The sequence below is a fragment of the Haliotis asinina genome, chromosome 16, assembly GCF_037392515.1.
Source record: "Haliotis asinina isolate JCU_RB_2024 chromosome 16, JCU_Hal_asi_v2, whole genome shotgun sequence".
NCBI lineage: Eukaryota > Metazoa > Mollusca > Gastropoda > Lepetellida > Haliotidae > Haliotis > Haliotis asinina.
Genome location: NC_090295.1, coordinates 10,737,105 through 10,760,591, shown reverse-complemented (window position 1 = coordinate 10,760,591; position 23,487 = coordinate 10,737,105). Strand labels below are relative to the sequence as shown.

Here is a 23,487-nt window from a genome sequence, read left to right as displayed (position 1 = left end):
CCACTCATCCAGCCTGGCTATTTATTCCATAATGCAACACGCAAGAATATTCCAGCAATTGACGGCGATCTGTGAATAATCGAGTCCGGACCTGATAATCCAGTGACTGACATCATGGCATCGTTGTGCGTAAGTAGCAATATTGGATCAGCGATCCACCCAACTGGGATACCTTTCAAACGGTTTTGAAGCACATAGTGGCGAAAGCTAAAACAGTTCTATAATTTCGCTCCCCTATATGCATAAACTCCCACTGGTCACTTCCCGCATGGTGGCTACAACATTTGCTTCTCACGCCGAGGACCCGAGTTCGATTCCTCACATGGATACAATACTAGAACCTCATTTCTGTTGTCCCCCGCCGTAATATTGTTGGAATGTTACTGAAAGCGTCTTAAAACTCATTTACCTGACAATTAAGTGGTTAACATCATGAAGTTCCATTCAACGGGTCGGATTATTTATGAAAATGGTTTTGACTTAGATATTGACAAAACTTGAAATTCAAAATATAAATCCTACATGAAACGCAGCTATAGAAGGACGGTAGGGTAGCCTAGTGGTTAAAGCGTTCGTCTGTCACGCTTAAGACTCGGTTTCGATTCCCCACATGGATACAGTGTGTGAAGCCCATTTCTGGTCTTCCCCCGCCGTGATATTTATTATTGCTAAAAGCGGCGAAAAGCCATAAACACTCACTCACTCATAGCTATATTACAACCCACTTGACACATCACGGCGCGAACATGCACCAGCTGTGCCTCTCTATTAGCGTCATGTCGTCACGACTTGTTGGTTGTTACACATCGCAAACGTCAACCTGACATTTCCATAATCGTCATACTGTAGTCATATCCACAGTAGCCAGTTTACTTTGCCCTAGCCGGTGGCCAACCCTAGATCAATATAACATCGCGTTTCGTTTGGCTACAGAGGCAGGCTTTCATTTAGCATCCTTTCGTGGAGCTTACAAACAGTCAGTGTTCGCGTTGCCTGAACACGTGGTGGATGTGAAGCGCTGTAGACTGCTTAAAGGAGTGTGGACGCGTGTGCTCCTCCAGTAAACACATACTGCATCAATGAAGACGGTGTTTGCACACTAGTCTCGCGGGAGTTCCGTGTACTTTTTTAATTCGGGATAATTACCGTCTCGGTGTTAATGTAAAATTCAGAAGAGTTTGAAGTTTAAAAAGAGGAGGTTTATTTATTATGTGTGGATCGAAACTACGAATGAAACAGGATATATATGTGTGACTTCCTCGAAAACTGAGGTCACTTTTGATAAAATGTCTCACGGGTATCAGCAACAGATAAATATTTGATGAAAATTGACTGGATCTACAGCTCAGATCGAAGGTCGATCATATTGATCTGGTCCCACCCGATCACCGCCAGATACGGAAACAAGACCTGAAGGTGTTGTTTATACCATAAATAATATACCGATTCTAGTGTGAAAAACGCGGCACTGTTTCCATATCAACTCTCTGACTCTTTCATTCAGCTGTTCATATTCGTACCGAGACATCAACAGCTGGTGATGTTACAGATTCCACGTGTTTCGTTCGCAAGGAATGTTCAAATGCAGCTTGTGGAAGATATCTGTTGGATACAAACTGATTCGGAATAACCAACTCGCGCAAGCATTCGGCCGACATTGGATATTAGTTGTGAATATTGGGCATCACTAAAAGTGTCAGAGAAAGCTGTTTCAGCTGTTGCATTTTTTTTTAAAAAAAAAAATCAGATTACGTTTTTTTTTCATTTATTGAAACAACTGTCACGGGACGTTTAGGCGAAGCAAATTGATATATTTCTTAATGTTACTGAATCACAACGGAAGAGGAAAGCGAGTAAACAACCAACCAGGAGGCAATGTGAAACTAACATTACTCTGTGAAATATTCGACGGGTAACGCCTCTCAAGGGATAATTGCTTTAACATTGATCCTTCGTCAACTTTAATACATCCCGGATCTTACGCAGAGGTTCATTTTTTTATCAAGTCAAATACACACATGAATGACAACACAAGGAAATGTGCTATTTTGCTGAACTTACATTGTGCCTGAGGTGATAGTCTAAATCGATTTCGGTGATTTAAAGCGACTCGCCAACCCACTTTAAGAAGCCATGGGCGCTAGTAACGTCAAACAAAATGGCACCCACAATTCGAAAAAGCCGATGAATAACAGTGACTTGGTGCAAAACTCGATCCAAGACGAGTCTGACTTCCAGCTTAGTGAGGATTATAAGGAAATTCTTAAGGAGTCGTGGACAGGCCTCAAGGGAGATATCTCGAAGGTCGGGGTCATCACATTTATGAAGTAAGTGTCTTTGTTATTGTTGACAAAATGTTTTGGATCGGTTTGAAACATAACGATTGTTGCTGACGAAATCGCCGCACTGTTTGTACGATATCAAGTCTTTTGTACGATAGTCTCCCGATTTCTCCTAGCGATGGGACAAGGAGGAGTTATTGGGTAGATGAAAAGATCCTGTCAACCCGTGCTTATCACACGACTGTATAGGTCAGATGGTCAGGGCCTGGGGCTTCATTGACGCTTGCCTTCCTCTCCAGTGTTAACCAATGCTCATTATGCTGATCACCAGATTGCCTGATCGAGATATGGTTGTGCAAACTGTCCTCATAGCACTGTTATGTATACAACTGATACGTGTGATTTTAAAATAGCTGTCAGGATGAACGTCTGTGTTCGATTCCACTCCCTTCTCTCCCTTCCCTGACATGATTAAATTATTGCTTGAAGTTGGGTAAAACGATATGGGCTCGATCGAGCCCCAGGTTTAAAGTGACCTGACAGCGCTGTGTTGCATACACAAGACATGTCACTGTGTCAAAGTTTCAGGTCATTTCCACAATCTGTGCGTTAAGCTTGCAATAGCCCATGCTTTTATTATAACGGTATATTTACAGTATTACTATAGTACCATATTAGCATACGTTCAGTCAAGTGAAGAAGTAATCTGAAGAAACCCACGCTTTTCTGCACAGGCGACTAACAGGATCGGGTGGTCAAACTGACTTGGTTCACGCGTGTCATTTATGGTATCCGAATTGCGTCGATCGATACACATGATGCCAATCACTGGCTTGTCTGCTCCAGACTCGACTGACCGTCGTAAATTACTATGGAATATTGCTGAATTCGGTTTAAAAAAAACAAACAAAAAACAACAACAAAAACAACAACAACAACAACAACAACAAAAAACACCCAAGTAAATAGAATAAATTCTTGAACCGGCAGTCGTTTGAGTTGCAGCACCTCTGTTCTACTTTGTTCACTACTACTACTCTTCGGTGGGGTGTGCGCATGATAAAGCTATCTGAAAGTCTTCAAACGGATATCCAGATACGTGTCATAATTCATCCCCTTCTTACGTTTATCTGTTCCACATATGTGCTCTTGTTAACAGAACAGTTACGACACACCGACTGTTAGACTTGCACAAGTCTATAACGTGAAAAGTAATAGGAGTAGAGATAATTTCTTTAGAATAATGAAAACAGACTGGGGTCCTGCACTGTCCAATCCTGTAGTCGTACCTCTTCGAAGGATAGAGTATGCTATACGTCCACAGGTTCAGCATTCAGTACATCGTTAAAGCAAGGCTAACCGAACGTGGTCCACAGAATCTATTATTCTAGTCAAAACTGGCAAAAATATTACAGTGAAGGTTTCCGTGATTCATAGAGCGATCACTCACGCTAAAGAATATCCAATCAGGCAATCCTTAGAAAAGAGTCCATTTGGTAAATATGAAATTGCCACCAAAAGCAGAGTTCGTTGTATGATTCCGGCTACATGTTGGGCATACTTTTATCAACAAGAAACGATGCTACGTGTTCGCAAAGTAGTGGCGCTATCACAAACACAGGCAAAGGCAAGTCAAGTATTTACACAATCAACCATCCCCACACTCTTCCTCCTGGCACGCGTACTGCCTCCCAAAAGTGTATAATCCTCTTATCTGGGATCAGTAAAGCTCGCCCCATATCTGAGTAAACTAATAAACAGAATGCTGTAACATATCAGAGGGGTTTGTTCGAAACATGCTAGCGTGATGAAACGTCAAAGGAGATGAGTAAATAAGCAGATACTACTGAAGGCTGTGTGGCAGCGTTTATTGTTTCCAATAACCCTGCAATTTTCCAAGCATGATGCTTCGAATTACGATGCCTTCTCAATTTTACGTCTTGCACACATGCCCTTTAAAGAGAAGAACACTGAAAGACCAGTGTATGAGTAGAAGAATTTTCTATGATAATTTTCGAAATCAAATAAACGTTTATCCAGTTTTTCCTAAAGGGAAACACATGCAATGCCAAGTCAGTTGTTCTCCTGAAAATCTGTTAACCTTAAAAGGATTTGAGGTTTAAGGTCGCGCCGAAGATCATTGCCGTAAGTATATAGTGCACGAAAAACCGCTGTGCCACAAAGGCGGTATATATGACTGAGAGGCACAGCTGGTGCGTGTTGACGCCGAGATGTGTAAGGTGTGAGTTTATATAGTTGTGAGTGAGTGAGTGCGTGAGTGAGCATGGTTGTACGCCACTTTCAACAATATTCCAACAATATCACGGCGGGGACACCAGAAATGGGCTCCACACATTGTACCCATATTAGGAATCGAACCGGGGTCTTCAACTTGACGAGCGGACACACTATCCATTAGGCTACCCCACCGCCCAGTGTTTGAGTGAGTGAACCAGTCTGGTTGCATCATGCGTTGTGTGTGATCGTGACATAATGTGGATACCTGTGGTGTTGCCGATCGTGGTTTCTATTTTCTTCTGTGTTCTTATATCAGTCCCAAGACTCACACATTCAGGCATGTGAAATATCAACGCAGATGTTGCTGTGGTAACTTACTTTCACTACTTTTCTCGCGCTCTTATCAGACTACACTTGCCGCACTCGGTATGTCAATACTTTTATTTGTCTCCCGAGATTCGACGTGAAAACAAGAAGACCCCCGTGCAGCTATGCTGGCATTTGGGTGTGCAACATTTCACTGCTTTGGCATGTTCTCACTCAGATGTGGCATTCCGCTTCCACTGCTTATATTTCTTATATAATGACACCTCGAAGAACAAACAGTTTATCTTCAGTTATAACCAGACCTTCAACTTCAAAGAGTATATATATAATGACTTGTTCACTGGTTACGAGGGAGACATGGGTTGATGTTCCCTCTTTGTTTGTTTATGTTCCCTGAGCATTTGGGGCACAGACATCGAGGGTACCTCAAAACAAGGGCCCCGAGGCAACAGGTAACAACGTGATTATCTTACCCAACTCCTCAATGTTAATTTTGCACTGTTAGAAGCCTGATTATCGGATCATATTTAAGGAGTACCAAAGTTAGGCAATTAGCCAATACCGTTATCTCACTTCCTTCGATTTGTATTCGCAAAACATCGGTAATTTCCGTGCATCATGCGTGACGACTCAATTTTCGAGATAAAGAATTACTAACACGAAGTACCAAATGAACTAACACGGTATTCCCAGAGGGTGGCATACAAAATGTTGTTCGTTTTAAGTCCGGGCCTAGATTTGCGAAGCTCTTTTAGAGCTAAGATAGTCGTTAGTGCCATACATTAACGTTAACTTACGACTACCTTAGTGCTAAGAGCGCTTCGAAAATTAAGACCCTGGTATATTGAAAATATTAGAAGAGCGCTCAGCTAATCAAAAAACGAATTTACGCGTGAGTTAAGATAATTATGTTTATCACATAAACGCAAAGAGTGATGTGTATATATCACATACATTTAGATGTCACACTGTATATCATCGAGAGTTACTATAACCAGATGTACACTTTCAGGCCCATGAGCCAAACAAGGGTACAAACAAGTGGAGAAAGTTCATTTTCATTGTAACAAGACCATCGGACGCAAAGTGTAAATGTTTCATGTAACTAATAACCAGATGCCATCAAGTGCAAAACGTTTTCATATAACCACACCATCAAACGCAAAGTGTTTGTATATCCGATATAAAGTACCTTCCGGACCATAGTGTTATCATCAAAGGTACCTCGATGCAGAGACCTCATGACTTCATATCCCAACACCATCAGACGCCCAGGGATATATGTTGATGTTGTCAATATTATGCCGCCAATGCAGAAAGTTCATGGTTTCATATTCCTGTGTACCATCAAGTGCAAGAAGGTTGTGTCTTCATTTTTTCAGACCAGCCCATCATACCTTCAGACGCAATGTGTTTGTTTCTCTAAGAGCTGTGTGTGTACCGCAAGATATTGACGTTTTCATGTAACTAGATGCCAAAGAGTTCATATTTCTTCTCGTAAAATAACCCCGGACGCAAGAGTTTAATGTTCTCATCTATCTACACCATCACGGCCAATACGTTAGATACATAAAGGTTGCCTGGTTGTAGTCTAGACTGGGGATGACAATGTACTGACCGGTATGGGACACAGCTAACTGGATACCGAGATATAAAGATACCGCCAAACTGCTGCGTCGAACATACGGTTTTCTGCAAGTAAAGTCCTAATGCGTTCCTGATGCTATATTATAAGTTATCACATCGTGTCGAGGGTTTTATCAGTCCCAAGTAAGGTTGTACAACCTTACTTGGGACTGATAAAACCCCGTATTTCCCTCGGCACGATGTGATAACGCATTTATCTAGCTGAATGTTTTCACTAAATCAAAACAAAACAACACGCATCGAATCGACTTGCTGCCATGTTGACACCGACTGATCGTTTGACCTCAATGCACCGCACGTTACTAAAGGCTTGTCGATGCACGTTTTTCTCCCTTCACGTCGTCACCGAGGCGTAGCGGGCGGATATAACTTTCGGAGCGGGAGTACACGACTTTTATACTCCCGCTGGCGGATCGTGATGGATGTACATGGTATTTTATCAGAGTCACGCGGACCAATCAAAACTCGACATTCTTACATAAGGCTAGATAAATATTAGTCTCAGTTTGCCGTTGAGTCGAATTATTTTGCACTTCTACTGCTCATACAAACAATCCGAAAGCATTTAACTCAGCGAAAACGCTGCAACGCTACGGTTAACCATTACTGCACTTTGAAATGCTGTTTTGTTTTCTGGCCATTCAACAAAAAAAAGAACGATTTGTCGTTACCATGATTTACGGGTTTTGTTAATAAGATCGAACCCCGTACCTTCCGCCCCCAAGGCACATACTTTACTTTGTAGGCCATCTTGGCTTCGTACAGATGCATCTGTCCCGTGGAGGTCGATTGGCAAAAAATGGAATATATCTACTCCGAAAGAGAAAACGTGGGCGGGGCTCGGATCTGAGGGAAAATGCACTTCCGGAAATTTCTTATGCGTCTATATTGCCTCGGAAATAATTATCTTCGATTGTAGTTTTTTTTGTAGTCTTCTGAAGCGTTATTATACCATTCTTTAGAGTTTGATGGATTCCTGGTGCAGCCACTAGAGTTGGATGTCCGTACATGCGGCGTGAACAGCTAAACTAAACAAGAAGACATGTCATCAATATCCTTCGCTACAGTGGTCTGTGTCTACTTGGGTGCTGTTTTCAGCTCCACCATGACATTCGTGTCCTGAAAATACACACTATATTTGATTTTCCTGAATATTACAGTTTTGGGGAAAATCTGTCCCCATTGGAGATACCATCACTAAGCCAAGAAAGGAATGACAGGGGCGATAACTCGACAACAAACTAGATCTCGGTTTCCGTGTTCGAACTTTCGAAAGTCATTTGTGTCCTGAAAACACATACTAAATTTGGTTTTTCATCTACAACGGTTTTTGAGAATATCAATACCCATCTTCTCGGACGGACGGACGGAGCTGAAATCAGTATCTACATCCCACATCGAGGCGCGGGACAATGAATCAGGGACACGTTTCACAAAGTGATCGAAGCGCTTCGGCCGTGGTAAGTCTATGTTGAGGGGTGGATAGTCGTAACACAACGATCACTTTTTGAAACGTGGTTCAGTGGTTCAAAGTTGTCTCTCTGGTATGTGCTGGTATACTGATACACTAAAGTAACTTCTCAGCCAATATAAAATTGGATAAAGATGTAAACAGAAACTTCAACGCGTAGAGAGTCCAGATGTTCGGACGAGAATTTAGGTAAAAATGAAATCATGAATGGATCGGTTAAATTCAATGATCACATTATGTGTTCTCTATAAGGAATCTAAGACACTTTCACACCCACCTCGAATGAAGTAGATGTTTACTAGTATTCTATATTCTAGTTCACAGGTAAAATTCACCAGGTTTGTTTACGGGCTCATCGGACAAAAATGACCTGCCTGAAGACTGAACAATTCGAAACGTTATTGAGACCACGCAAACCCATGTGGAATCAAAAGGGTAGAGTACACGTGGTTAAGTAAGATTAAGGAAAAGTGACTGAGAGAAAATTATCAGCAGCTCTCGAGCAACAGTCTCACCCTCTCCTCACGATATGACCTGAACACTACCCGTTAATTGTCTTTGTCAACACTGTCTGAACATCAAATAGACGGAAAACGTGTGTCATTATCCAAGACCGATTGCAGTGTCCATTGACTGCTGATATTAAGGGCGTTCTTCGACGACTATCTGAAGAAATGATCGACTGTTGAAGGCGGTTAATCAAGCCGAAGCTTTGTTTACACCTCATGACGTTTTAGATTAATTTGAGCAGATAGCTTCAACACTATGTTAGTGTTGAGGGATGTAGAGCTCAGCTCTGGATTGTGTATGTCAGTTCAAACATTAGTCATTTCCTGAAGGTTTCCTTGTGAAAGACTCGCAAAGGAGGTACAAGGAGTTGCAGACGTGCCTATGTGTTCTTTATGGCAACTTTAGTGGGTTCAAATGTCGAAGAATATGCCTTATTGTGTGAGAACTGGACATTAATGTTGACATGTTTATTTTTGGAAACTCTACTTATGGTAGTCAGAATTATTTCTGTAGAGTCGTGAAAGACGGGGCGAGGTTAGATAAGGTTTAACGTCGGAGTCGAGAGTTGTGCGCTTAAGAACCTGTCTCTGTCTCTCCCTCTCTCTCTCTCTATCTATGTGTGTTCGAGAGGAATGAAAAGAAGAGAGAAGAACGGGCACAGGGCGTCGAGAGACAAAGTATGGAGTGTTGAGCAACGTTAAACAGATGGTTGCTTGCTTGTATACTGCTGCCGAGAGAGAGAGTGGTTGAGTTGAGTTTTACGCCGTACTCAGCAATATTCCTGCTACATGGCGGCGGTCTGTAAATAATCGAGTCTGGACCGGACAATCCGATGACATGTGTGAATCAAGTCAGCGAGCCTGACCACCCGATCCCGTTAGTCGCCTTTTACGACAAGCTTGGGTTGAAGGCCTATTCTGCGCCAGACATTCACGAGAGAGAGAGAGAGCGAGGGAGAGAGAGAGAGAGACAGAGAGAGAGAGAGAGAGACAGACAGACAGAGAGAGAGAGAGAGAGAGAGACCTGGGATGAAACCACAAAACCATCACCATGAAAACTGAACGGTGTCGGGAGGATTTGAAAACACCTATAAATCAACGAAACCATACCACGATGTCGTATGACCACTTGGTGAATATATTCAGACATCGTCATTTAACAGCTGCAGCTGCTAATATCGTCGATTGAAACAGAAACGGGAAACCCTTTACACATCCACACGGGTCGATTGTACAATTCTGGCTAACGTCATGAGTATGTGTGTCTTGGCGTCGCATTCATCATGCTAATAATATTATGATTTGCCGTTCTAATGGTATAACTCTGAAAGTTTCTATCAACAGGTGAATGCAAATTAAACATACAGTGCTATGTATGAAGCCCATTTCTGGTGTACCCCGCCGTGATATTGCCTTAACATCGCTAAAAGCGGCGTAAAACCACACTCACTCACTCACTCATCTTGTCTTGCGTCACCTCTCTTCATCTCACTCAACACATCCCCTCTACCCTGTCTCTGTTTCAGCACTCCCTGTCCCTCACCTCTATATCACAAGTATTTCTAGTACATCAACTAAATGTCCCAATGTATGAGTGAGTGAGCAAGTATTTGTTTACGTTTCAATATATTCAAGTAATACCACGACGAGGGTGCAAGAAATGGGTTGCTCACACTGGACTTTGTGGCTTGCCAGACGCATGTTTTAATCGTTAAACGTTTGAAAGACAGTTAGAAGCTGATAGGGTAATACAAGACACGAGCCGTTATGGATGTGCAAATTCTTTATTATTTACACACCACGTTTCTGGTCTCATACTTGCCTCATCATCAATTGCAAGTGAATGACAGTGAATAGTTACAGAGGTATATATAGTATGTTCATAAAGCCACGGGATTCTTCTTACAATATATTAGTGGGTAAATTAAGATAAAACATGATAAACAGTGTAACCTGTCTAAACCGGCTCTCATTAGGACTGAAGAAATAATCCAGTTTAGACAATGAACTGGATTGTAGATCTGATGATAAATGTACAGGCCTTGAATGTGACTGAGATCTTTAACCAGTGTTGACAACTTGCTGGATTGGACAGATGCCGGTTTTGACAGCTTCCACTTTACATTATGTTTGTACAACATATTTACAAAGAATGAATGACCATTCATGAATCCAGTAAAGTATACAAACTGGGATGTACAATAATAGGCGACTGTGTGTAAGTAATGAAGTCGTTGTACGTCCACAATAGTGCCTTGTGTTATAACCGTTACATTAAGCATAGACGTTCACTATAGACGTTATGAATAGTAATGATGCATGTGGCGAGTATTCTTGCAAAATATACTCAGCCGTAAAAGTTAAGGACTATCCTAATTTCCAACATTAACGTATTTAATAGTTCATATTATGATGTACATAATATTGAAATATTGAATATCGTGATGGTCCTTAACGCTACATCCCGTCAAAATGATGGTTTGAAGGATGTGCATTATCTATTAGCATCCAAGTAATGAAATGAATCCTAATCGGGTGGCACACACTGTTGGTCAGAACTCTGACCTCAGTCTCTGTTATCACGACCACAACAGGTCACTTAATCTTGAGAAATGTCTCGAAGGCACATCCAGCATTTGACCTATCGTCACAAGGTTAGACGATGGTACGGTATGGATGAATCCTCTGATAACCTTGATATACTGCTCGATTCATTCCGGTTCATTTGTTGGCCAGGCTTCATCTTCGGAACATCATGGAAAATCGACGGATTATAGCTCGATCAACACAATGATGGATGTACCTTTAGCAAACGCAATCTTGACATTATCCGACGCTGAACGAGCTTTATGGTTGATGTGTGTTGACTATGACGTCCAAGAAGGTTCCCTTGGGCTGTTTCGAAGAGGTTCCAGAAACATTATTGTCTTTGCTACACGAAACGGTTTCGAAGATTAAAGATTAATGAAGACATTATCTTGTCGAAGGACGAATCTTGAGAGTCACACTGTGGAAATTTGGTAAAAAAGTCTCAAGACAACTATCTATCGCCTCGAGCACACGTATGATGTTGGCCGTGTTACGATCATAATCATATTGGTTCCAACTAACTGTCATAGCATCGTGACACATTAAGGAACGCAACTAAATGAAACAAATTGCAGCGCTTTGATGTCTTGATCTTCTATTTAAGTGTGTTTTATTACACAATACATGGTGGTAGAACGAACTCTGTTTCTTTTCTAAGGTGCCGTATTTAATAATTTCCAAGCCTAATTTCGATTATTCTATGGCAGAAAACAAACGACGGTGTCTGTGACCTAAATTAAGCAAACCAAGAAACGGGATGCGACGAAGCAGTTTACTGTAGGAGGCTGTACGAGGCGGTGGCAACTGACATCCATCGTGACGTCGGTTACATTGTGACGTAATACAAAAACGTTCGATAACGAGGGGGCAGACTGGAATGGCGCATCGACGTCAATATATTGTGACGTAATGAAAAAAGTGCACATTATCGTCTGTTAAAGTATTGTCGGCGCCTTTGATCTTTCAGCGAAGCATCTTAGAAAACACATTATGATAACCTAATATTACAAGATACGTGTTACAGACCAAGGTCTAAATTTTCGAAGCTACCTTAGCGCTAAGGCAGTCGTAAAGTAATGTTAATGTATGACACTTACAACTATCTTATGTCTAAGAGGGTTTCGAAAATGTAGGCCCAGGGTACAGTTGTACAAACTAAGCTTAGCGTTACGACAGTTGTAAGTCCACGTTAAGGTATGGGAGTTACGATAGCCTTTACCATACGATCGCTTTGTACAACGGCACCATGGACTCCGTTCCATTAAGCGATCATCGTGCTAAGATGGTCGTAACTCTTTAACAGGTAATTTAACAAAGACTTACGACGGCCGGTGGACCCCGATCACTTCGTGGACCAAGATTTTAACAAGCCATTAAGTGTGCGTACGTGCGTGCGCGTTTCAATTGTAGTGGGTGGTCTTACAATCTTGATGCAGTTGTACACAGTACTGAATGTAAATAACACGCACATACTTACTTACGGTGAAGTCGTTCGCTTACCGTGTGAATGATTGACTCAACAGAAGCCTGAGGGGAGCTGTGGTTCTCTTCAAACCGTAAATATTTTAACCATGAGATTGATCAGTTTTTAGGTTTTTTATGTGCCTGTGAAGACTGCATTCTTAAGTGTGTCTTTGCGATGAAAGGGATAAGAAACTTTCTTATCTGTTTAATCCAGTTAAATTGCCTAGACATTCGAAACTTGCCTTTGTAACACCGACACTGTCTGGACTTTGTACTATGTGTTTAAGACTACTTCTACAGTTTACATCACCGACCGCGGATAATGACTGTACGTTTTTAGTTATACATGTGTTTGTACTTTGAGAGGATTCACTATTTCAAAAGAATCTGTTTCAAATGTGCCTTTTTCTTGCTGAAATTCAATGCTCTGTCTCATTCCATAGAAATAAGCATGGGATAATGTATTTGCTTGCGGGTGTGATGAGGATGGGGTTTGGGTACTGCATGTATTGGTCTGAGTGTTACGGGCGGTTTGGTAGCCTTGTGGTTAAAGCGTTCACTCTTCACGCCGAAGACCCGGGTTCGATTCCCCACATGGGTACAATGTGTGAAGCGTATTCTGGTGTCCCCCGCTGTGATATTTTTAGAATATTGCTACAAGCCGCGTAGAACTAAACTCACTAATTCTGAGTGTTCTAGGTTCCATACACTTAACCACCGATCTAATTTGCCGCAGGATTATCATGGACAACCCACTCAGACTCCTAACCGACTGGTACTTATTTTATAATCTCAAGGTCGAGCACGGTGCATTTCCTGGGTATGATCCAGTAAGATGAACAACTCCCTGTAACATGCAAACTTGCCTAACCGCATATCGTTATTCCGGACATCAAGATCCTCCAAAGATTGATTCTGATTCCGTAACTGTTCCCAACGTCTTCGTCCGAAATAACAAATTGGTGAAGCCTTGGCTCCATAGCACTGTATGTTTTATTATGTGAAGACGTCATCATTAACCGCATTCCTACATCGCGTAACAAACCGAAAAGTGATCCTTGATCTTCAACAAAGCCTGTCTGTCGTAAGAGGCGACTAACGGGATCGTGGTATAAGACTGACTGATTTGGTTGGCATATGTCATTGTATCTCATTTGAGCAGATCGATGTTCCTGGTGTCAATCAATGAATTGTATGGTCCACCCTCGATTATTTACAGACCGCCACACAACTTGAATATTGCCAGCGTTAAACAAGGAACAAAAATTTCCCGGTGTTAAAGCATATACATTAATACATTTCAATAACAAATGTTGACTTTGATAACACAAGTAATTAAATTTAAATTTTGATGACAGTTGTTGCCTGTAATACTAGTTAACGCATGTTTATTCTGGTCTATCACACAGCCTCGAGACCATATTATTTTCTTAGCCCAGCCAATTCTAAAATGCAAAGCCAGAAATGAAGTCCAGATTTTACTCAGGAATCTCCCATGTTACCGGAATTCTTTCCCATTTAAATATAGGTATTAACTGATCAATGGTAATTGTTCTCTTATTATCAATTATATATTATTAATACAGTAGTCAGAGTCTAAGAGTTAGTAATACTCTCTTTATTCTCACTATGAATCATGTTCAAACTTATAACTTGTGTAATAAAATTGTATTGTAAAATAAGGCTAACAAGCTGAATTATTGAAACAGAGCGCTGTTAAGTATTCATGCAAAATGTCCATTATTTTCATCTTATTGTCTATTTGTTCTGAACGCATTGAAATGTTCTAGAGCCTCTTTATATACAACGATTCTGTCAATAAGAACTTTACTATTACGCTGCTAACTGAGTCTTATCTTTTGACTAATCTAATGTCTTTTTTTGTATACAGTTCCATCCGCGTTATTTCATTTTGAAATATGTACTTTAGAGTTATGATCAAATTCTGAAGCATTTTGAAGCATTTACTTCCTAATGCACAATCCCTGTCGCGAGAAAACCAAAAACTATTTCCAGCTGTGACCTGGCATTCAATGGGATGAATCTATTGTTACAAGCAGTGCGACGAGACGTCTTCATCTTAAGCTAAAGTACTGCTTGACGGGTCAAGTAGGCACCCCAGCCAATATCACCGGGACTAGAAGTCTAAACGCCCAGCTGCCGGTGAAGTGGCTTTTAAGATAGTGAGAGGGTGAGTTTAGTTTTACGCCGCATTCAGCAATAGTCCAGCTATATGGCGGCTGTCTGTATATAATCGGGTCTGGACTAGATAATCTAGTGATCACGCATCCAGAGCATGAACATCGATTTGCACAGTTGGGATACGATGACATGCGTCCACCAAGTCAGCGAGCATGACCATCCGATCCCGCTACGGTGTACGGTGTACGATTCGTGGGACGATGACATATCATATCATGTCATATCACGTCACGCCAGGTTATGTTATGTACTTATATACTATACTTATCCTGGTACTCCATGCATTCTCATCATTCTCAACTCCCCAGGGAGTATTTAGCAAAATCTGTGATTCATCAGACCTTGATAAGAGACGGAACTCAGCATGGCACCTTCACGTTTATATATTGCTTTCAGTATGTCCTACTGCATCAATTTAGTCACGTTTTGTCATTGGACCCCTAGTGGATGATATGCCCCAAAATATTTTCTAGCGAAAGATTGTTCATAAAATGACATCGATTTACATCAATATAATCTGATTGGCAAGAGTTTTCACGGCCTTTGTTGTGAAGAAGCCTCAACAACTGATGACATTTCGGTATAGAAATGCACCGATATGACTTAACTCCGAAAAAAACCCCTCTTCATCCAAGAATAGCATGTCAGTTTTGAAAGATGTAACAGATTAAAAGTAAACTTAACTTTCTGCACCGCTGATTGGATGGTTGTGATAGGATGATTGTGTCCGTCTGAATGCCTCGGGTGATGGTGTGTTAGACGCGTTGATGATGATCAACACATGGAAGGCCGCACAATGCAATGGTGGACAACCAGATCCGGTTGAAGAAGGATCACCAGATCAATAGAGACCCGTCTCGAGGTTGGCAAAGTCCACCGAGTACAATGTATCTACAGATAGGACATCTTAATTTCACAGCATCACTGATACAGTGCTGTTCCCAAGACTTCCATTCAAGCTGTGGTAGGATCAGTGACGAGCTAACCCGTTAACCACTAGGCTACCCCATCGACCATACGTTTTTGAATGACCGTAGTTCGTTATAAACGTAGTTCGTTATAAACGTAGCTCGTTATAAACGTAGTTTGTTATACGCATTTCGACAAGGATATGCAGCACATGTCCAGAGCAAATGTCCAGTCCGTTATGTCCATCTGTTCGTTATAAGCGTGTTTCCTATGTAGGGACTTTAGTGTGATTCAATGCACGCATGTACGTCGTATGTCAGTGAGCAGTGTTGTCAGCTGTCGAGAGTTGTCACTTGGATAACGCTGATTTAGCAGCTGAGCGTCAACATGTCGTGTAAACATGAGAGGAAAGCCCCGAAGGATGCAAATACATGTGAAAAAGCAAACAATACAAACACTTACTTGTTTATGGTAATTGTCACAGTGACGGACCTGCTGGTAAAGTGGGACATGCTCTGCATTTTCGCAAAGACCTGATGTCATGACGACTGGTCCATTATAATTTATGATGATATAATTTGTGAACACACGCGTTTCATAGTAGAAAAATATCTAGACACAAAAAGGAACGAAAAACTGTAGGTTGTACAATGAAGGAAACATTTCCTCATTTTGTCATGGTGATATCAATGGTCAGTAATTCCAGTAGCCGCTATCATGCTGCTTTGGTGCTTTTCTTGGATGTCTAATCAGTCGTCTTGCTCCAAATCCGGCCGACTTTACGCGATTTCGGACCTTCCTGTTGGACAAACGACATTGTGGAAGTCATAAAGACTACCAGTTCTCAAACTTCCATTTGTGTGGCAGCACCGGTGGCTGAGTGGGTTAGATGGCTGACTTTTTGTGGTTGACTGTCGATTAGGTGCCTCTCTCAGGGAGTGTGGATTCAGATCCCGTATGGGACAAACTCCAATAGCATAACAATTCTAAATGCAACATTAGTAACATATACATGTATAACAAGCCACATGACATGAACAGGTTAGGATTTGGTATTCTGAGAAGAGATATATCCTCCCCTGGGATTAATCGACCTGGTGTCTGCTGGCCAATTCAAATGAAAGTCGATGGATGACAACAATCATCTCTTGCAACAGCAATCAATTCCATGCCATCATTAGTCATGCCAATAATTTGCAATCCTCCATTACTGTTTATCAACAGCGAAATATATCGATTTTCAAAGTTATCGAGACGGCGTCCTGATATTGCATAATGAACGTATTGTACTTGATGCTCGTCTTTGAATAACATATGTGCATATCGAAAATCAACGCATTTTACGCCTGAAGGGTAAACATAATCATACAAACATAATTATTATTATATGAATATAAATAACTATATGGGGGTTAAAATCTTAGGTGTTGCGATGCTTATGTCCATGCATAAATGAGTATTTGTGTAATGCTTTTGTAAAATGAGGAGGGATCCACCCTGTGATCACAGATTTTAAGTGATAAAGTAAAAGATTCCTTACTGCTAGTTTGCCTGTTACGTACGATGGAATCTGGTACGGCATGTAATCGAGTCTGAGTGAGTATGGTTTTCACGTTGCTAAGAGAAATATTCTATCAATATCATGGCGGTTTTGTACCGGATATGGGCTTCAGACATTGTGCCCATGTGGGGAATCAAACCTGGTTGTTCGGCGTGACGAGCCATCGCTTTAATCACTGGGCTACCACACCCCCAAGTAATCGAGAGTGACATTTTTTGCGAGATACTGACTTGGCAAACCAAAAAACACAGACAACAACTCGTAACCTGGAATACTCTAATGTGAACACTTACCAGCTCAGCCTGACACCCAAGGGACACAATTCACTGAGTCCAGTTAGGCTCTAGATTCCTTGTTCTCTAATTCGCCCAACATTGCATTCACATCAAATGGAACTAATGACCTTTATATAAATTACACGAGAAGTCGTATCAAACATGAGTTTGGACAAAACATGTTTATCGGCCATATTTGATTTCAGCTGCCTTTGAAATGGGTTAGTTACGAGACAAGCTTTGTTGATCAGTTGATATTCTGAAATATTAGTATCACAACGAAGTGTAATCAATATTTATGAACGGTAAATGTAGATTACTGTAAGTGATCAGCAGCCGCGATGGCAGTATCACCGTCTCTATTGCATCAACGCTGACAAGATGCAACATATTCATTGATTAAAGAGTTCCGCCAGATGATGTTGGGTAATAACATCATATAGAAAGGAGATAATGGCCTTCAATTAACCTTCTGATGGACTTGAAGTTAACTGGAAACAAAAAGCATCAGACTCTGTGACGACATTCTACAGACGTGTGTTGGAATACAGCGACAGTATTATTGCACTCAGAATTCGACCAAAGTTCAGGTCCCTTGTGCGCTAAAAACACTACTTGGACGTATATAGTCATGAAGTACTAGAAACTGCATTGTGTAACTTTCACTTGCCACTATTATTATGTGAATGTGGGTCGGACCTTATGGAGAAGCCTGCTGATGTTCCTTTAGAGATGGTTTGGTCCTCTGAACTTCATGCGTTTCGAAATGGGTCACTAAAGCGTTTGTCCCGAGATCATTCTGTATGGCTTAACACATAGACTTTTATAAAACGGATAAGGCAATAAAGCTTTACGTCCAAACCATATCATATATATTTGTGATGATAATTTGACTTGAATCAGCTGTGACATTTCGTTGTGGGTGTATTTTCTACTGAGCCGCATATATATATTTGTGTGTATGTGTCTGTTCATCTCTAAGGATATATACCGAGAAGAAAAAAGAGCATCTCAGGTAAATTCAAGCGTGCCTTTAATATTTTCCAGTTTTCATCACTACAGCACCATTCAAAGCTGGCAAGAAATACTGGCAAGTATTAAAGGAACGCTTGTATTTTTCTGTGATCGTTTATTTTAAAAAAATGTTTCTCTCAGTATGTATTTCGTTTTCTCTTTGGCATTGGCATGGGCTCGTGATATGCTCGCAGAATGGAATATCTCCTGCTTTCTATGTATATGTAAACTGCCATTAAGATAGAGCACGTGTCCTGTCTTAGCTATCTCCGGATACGGATTCCGTTTGGTGTACATGTAAACAGCCGCGACTATTATATGAATGGATGACTGAATATCAGTGAGGACACCAAGGGTTTGCGAAAGGCCCTGCCAGTGTCCATGTGTCCGAAGGTCTTCGTCCGTCTGGGGTCAATATTTCCCCGTGTGAGACCCTACAATGTGCAGTGTCAGAACTACTGGATAGTGGGTTTAAATCTCAAATTAGCCCTTATTATGTTCCTAGGTTTGTGAGCAGCATGCTAGCCCTCGTGGGTTTCACCAAAGTGCAGTTGTCTAATCCCTGGATCACTTAAGGCTTTTATCCATCATTCAGCTGACACAGTGATGTACCTGGAATACTGCTCAAAGAAACGTTATAACAAACGTAAGCCTAGCACTTGAAGTATCGTTTCCTTTGATCAATTAAACATTTACCATGGGCTATTCGTCTGATGCTCCTCTGTGTTAGAAACCCATTATCCTGGGTTGGGGCCAATTTCAGGTTTACCATGCTGTTATATTGCCGTAAAAGTGTAAAAGTGCCGTAAAACCATGCCCACTCACTCACTTACTTTCACATCCGGGTTCATGACGTGTTTTGGTTCCGTGAAGATCCGGGTCAGAATTGATCTTCAGTAGCCCATGCTTGTCGTAAGAGGCATGGTCAGGCTCTCTGACTTGGCTGACACGTGATCTCATATCCCTGTTGCGTAGATCGATAGTCACGCTGTTGATCCCTAACTTGTTCAGATTATTTACAGACCGCCACCATATAGTCAGAATATTGCTAAGTGCAGCAACAACCAAACCAAACATTCGCCTTGATTATATTCACTGACCATTTCCACGGGTGTCTAAAGCTTTAGAAATATTTCTCATGGTATTTCTTCTGACGCTGTCGTAGCTTAGGTCAAATCAAGGGTCAGCCACGTGGAATACCTTACAAAGTGCGTGTTGTTGTCAGTGGTACAAAGCACATATCAAAATGTTTTAAAAATTGTCAATGCATATATTAGCAATTGTTCTGTTGTAGTACATAACGAATCACAACACTCCAAACATATATCGAATAGTTGTGATCATGTACTGTGAACATCAGTTTTAAATCGATGCATTTATAGCAAAAAGGGAAGTAATTAACATTTCTTTTTTGTATTGGCCAAAACTAAATATCGCATTTATCCTTATGATCGTAAAGGCACAAATCGATGCAACTGTAAGGCTGAGTCCTTGTATTGCCAGTACAAACCATTGTCCATCCACATCAGTTCAGTGTTCTCTTGTGAACAATTGATTTCTTACTTGACCGTTACCTGTCAGACGTTTCCATGAAGTGCCTGGTACAAGGAAACTAGTGGTCGTCTCAAAGCCTTAAAAATTATTTTCAGGATTCGCAAGCGTTGTATACAAGTACACCTACAAGTACATACGACTTTTGGGGGAACAGTAAATATGCAGGCCTGAAAATATTTTGTCAGTATTCCGAACGTAATAGCGATAAGAGTTTTGTGATAAATCAACATCTTTGCTTATTTAATGAAAGACAATTCCAGTTGTTTAGTTTGATTGACAGCGCCGCGTTTAACATCACCATGCGAAAACCTCAAATCTTGAGACAGTCCCTTTAAGGAGAAGCAAGTGACTTGACGTAAACACCTATCATCTCAAAGCCAACTTGACAGTCAGCAGCGGTCGGCCGAAGCCATCATCCCGATCATGTCTCATCTGTCCACTCCACAAGGCCATGCCAGTTTTGCTGACCCTCACACGTATCGGAAATTGACTAGTGATTTGTATATGTTTTGTGTCAGCGTATGTGGAGAAGGATGTCGCCATGGGGCCATGGAGCGAATGGCCATCATTCTAAGTCACACACACCAGCTGCAACATTTATGAACGATTGTAATACATTAAACGCCTGCTGTTCTAGGAAGCGTCAATAATTCAATACACGGTCCTTTACAACCTTTTATCATGTACCTTGTTACGTGTCGACTTAACGCTACAAACATATGTTATCTTGTTACATGTCCACGTAACGCTACAAACACTGGTTACCTTTTTACGTGTTGACTAAACACTACAAACATAGGTTACCTTGTCAAATGTCGAGGTAACACTACAAACACAGGTTACCCTGTTACACGTCGAGTTAACACGACAAACATAGATTACCTTGTTAGGTGTCGACTTAACACTACAAACACGGGTTACCTTTTTACGTGTTGACTAAACAGTACAAACATAGGTTACCTTGCCACATGTCGAGGTAACACTACAAACACAGGTTAACCAGGAACTCTATACGCAGACGTATCCATCTTCAAACCTTGAAGCAACATAGTAATGTTATATATTAACTGTTTCACCGGCAGTGCAAGTTCAATGGGGAATGAAGTAAATCAGTGGTAGTAGTAATGAAGCAACATCAATGGTCCAGCTTCTGAAATTGGACTAGCCTTGATATCGAAGATGAAATTTCTTGATACAATATGCGATAATAGAAGCCTGCACTTGCGTCCTGACATAGTCCACAAAACCTTCAGAATAATGAAATTTCTTCATACAATGTGCCATGATAGAAGCATGCATTTGCTCCCTCACATACTCTAGAAAACCTTCAGAATAATCTATATTCCAGCTTATGCTAAGATTCTAGTCGCTGGCAGATTACTCTTCCCTCTCACATTATCAGTTTATGTAGCTTGCAAACCACTGTACCCTTGAAGGTCCGGATTAGGATGCTTGTAAGATGCGACTAACGGGATCGGGTGGTCAGGCTCGCTGTCTTGGTTGACACGTCATTGGTTCCCAGTTGCGTAGATCGATCATGCTGTTGATCGCTGGATTGTTTAGACGGACTCGATTATTTACACACCGTCTCCATATAGCTGGAACATTGTTAGTGCGGCGTAAAAGTAAACTCACTCACTCACTCCAAACTGACATATGATTCAGTCAAAACAACCCTCAAAATCGATATTACTAATGCAGTATTTAAGTATGGCCACGTATTTCACGTACAGCGATTAACAGTGTATGGGTGAGTGAGGTGGGTTTTGTTCTATATTCTAACAATATCGCGAAGGACACCAGATCAGGACGTCACACACTGTACCCATGATCTTCGCCCTGACAAGCGAAGAATCTCTAAGGTGGTCTTCTATAAATTTTCATTCGTTACGCGACTTTTATATAGGGATTCAGTGACTTAAGTCCAAATCCTGTCATGGTGTACTGAAAATCGCTAATTCTGAACGGCCATTGCCATTGTTTCACGTTATATTAGTGAATGTTTACATATATCTATGAAAGTCTTGAATAAAGCTTCGCATGCTAATATGGCTGATTCTGTCAAGTGGTGGGTGAGTTAAAATTTACACCATTTGTAGTCATATTCCATAAATAAGACAGCTGATGATATCAGCAAAGGCGTTCGCTCATGGTACCCATGGTGGAATCGAACCCGGATTTTCTATGTTACTAACGGGTGCTTTATCCACTCAGCTACCCCACCGCTTCCGCTGTTATGGATGACGCACAAGCAATGATACGTTCGTTACCGTAGTAATCAGCAAAGTTGTCCACTACCATAATTTGTCACGAATGTCCAGGTACTCGTCCTCTATCAGACTTAAACTACTACGTTTAATATGGATCCTGGATGTTTGATCAGCCTGTAAGCACTAGGAAATTATTCAACACAGCTGTTTCAAGGACATTTTATGCAGTATTTCTGCTTTCCTTGCGAATACACGTATCTGCTACATTTGAATCCTTTGTGGCCTGAACATTCATTCTGCACTTTCGTTTAGTAATTTTTCGTAGCACTCAGATAGACAACGCACGTATCTAGAATTTATGCATGGGTTCCAAATTTGCTTTGGAGCTTTGCGTTTCAAATAAACTAGAGGTGAAACAAGTGGATGACGTCATGTCTGTAACTTAAAGCTCCATAATTTCTTTGCCAAACACGCTGTGTGATTTGATTAACCTCAAGAGGGAAGGGGGATGACTTCTCCCGTAACTTTGAGGTGTTTCCAGCAAGTACTGAACTCAAAGCAAAAACAATTGCATCCGGAAAGTGTTCATTAACGTCAATTCACACAATTGCCTTCAAGAAGAAAAGAGGCCAACGGACGCTCTCGCGTGATATCGTGAACCCTCGAACCCAACAAACATTAAGAAGCTCTTACAAAATACATGGATTGAATTAAAGTCATGGTTTGTTTTTATTGGAGAATAGCCACAGCAACCCTTCACGTTGCCTTCAAGAAGAAAAGTAACCAGGCGGCGGCTCTCGCAAAATATCGTGAACTCTCGAACCCAACAAACATTAAGCAAGATCCTACCAAATAAATGCATTAATGAAACACACGATTTGTTGTTATTGGAGAGTAGACACAGCTACACTTCAGGTTGAGTTGGTTTTTGTCAGTATTTGTAATCAGACTATATGTACGTGTGACATTTCCGAAGTTATATTAAGGGTTAGAGTAGAAGTGTGTGTGTGTGTGTGCGTGTGCGTGTGTGTGTGTGTGTGTGTTTTGTGTGTGTGTTATGTGTATGACATTGTGTTTTTTGTCGTTTATTTTTTATTTATTTGTGTGTGTGTGTGTGTGTGTGTGTGTGTGTGCCGGTGACTTAAGGCCCGAGTCATTAGTGTCTCTCTCTCTCTCTCTCTCTCTCTCTCTCTCTCTCTCTCTCTCTCTCTCTCTCTCTCTCTCTCTCTCTCTCT

At 41.2% G+C, this 23,487-nt stretch overlaps 1 protein-coding gene across 1 annotated transcript in view; it reads left to right on the top strand.

The window, feature by feature from the left end:
• The first annotated feature begins 983 nt into the window (after nucleotides 1-983).
• The window catches only part of LOC137268148 (neuroglobin-like), a 40,187-nt gene continuing 17,683 nt past the window's right edge, over nucleotides 984-23,487 (top strand). The window contains exon 1 of the mRNA XM_067802676.1: nucleotides 984-2,327. Coding sequence (XP_067658777.1) covers nucleotides 2,134-2,327 — 194 coding nt within the window. The 5' untranslated portion in view covers nucleotides 984-2,133. The remainder of the gene's footprint in view (nucleotides 2,328-23,487) is intronic.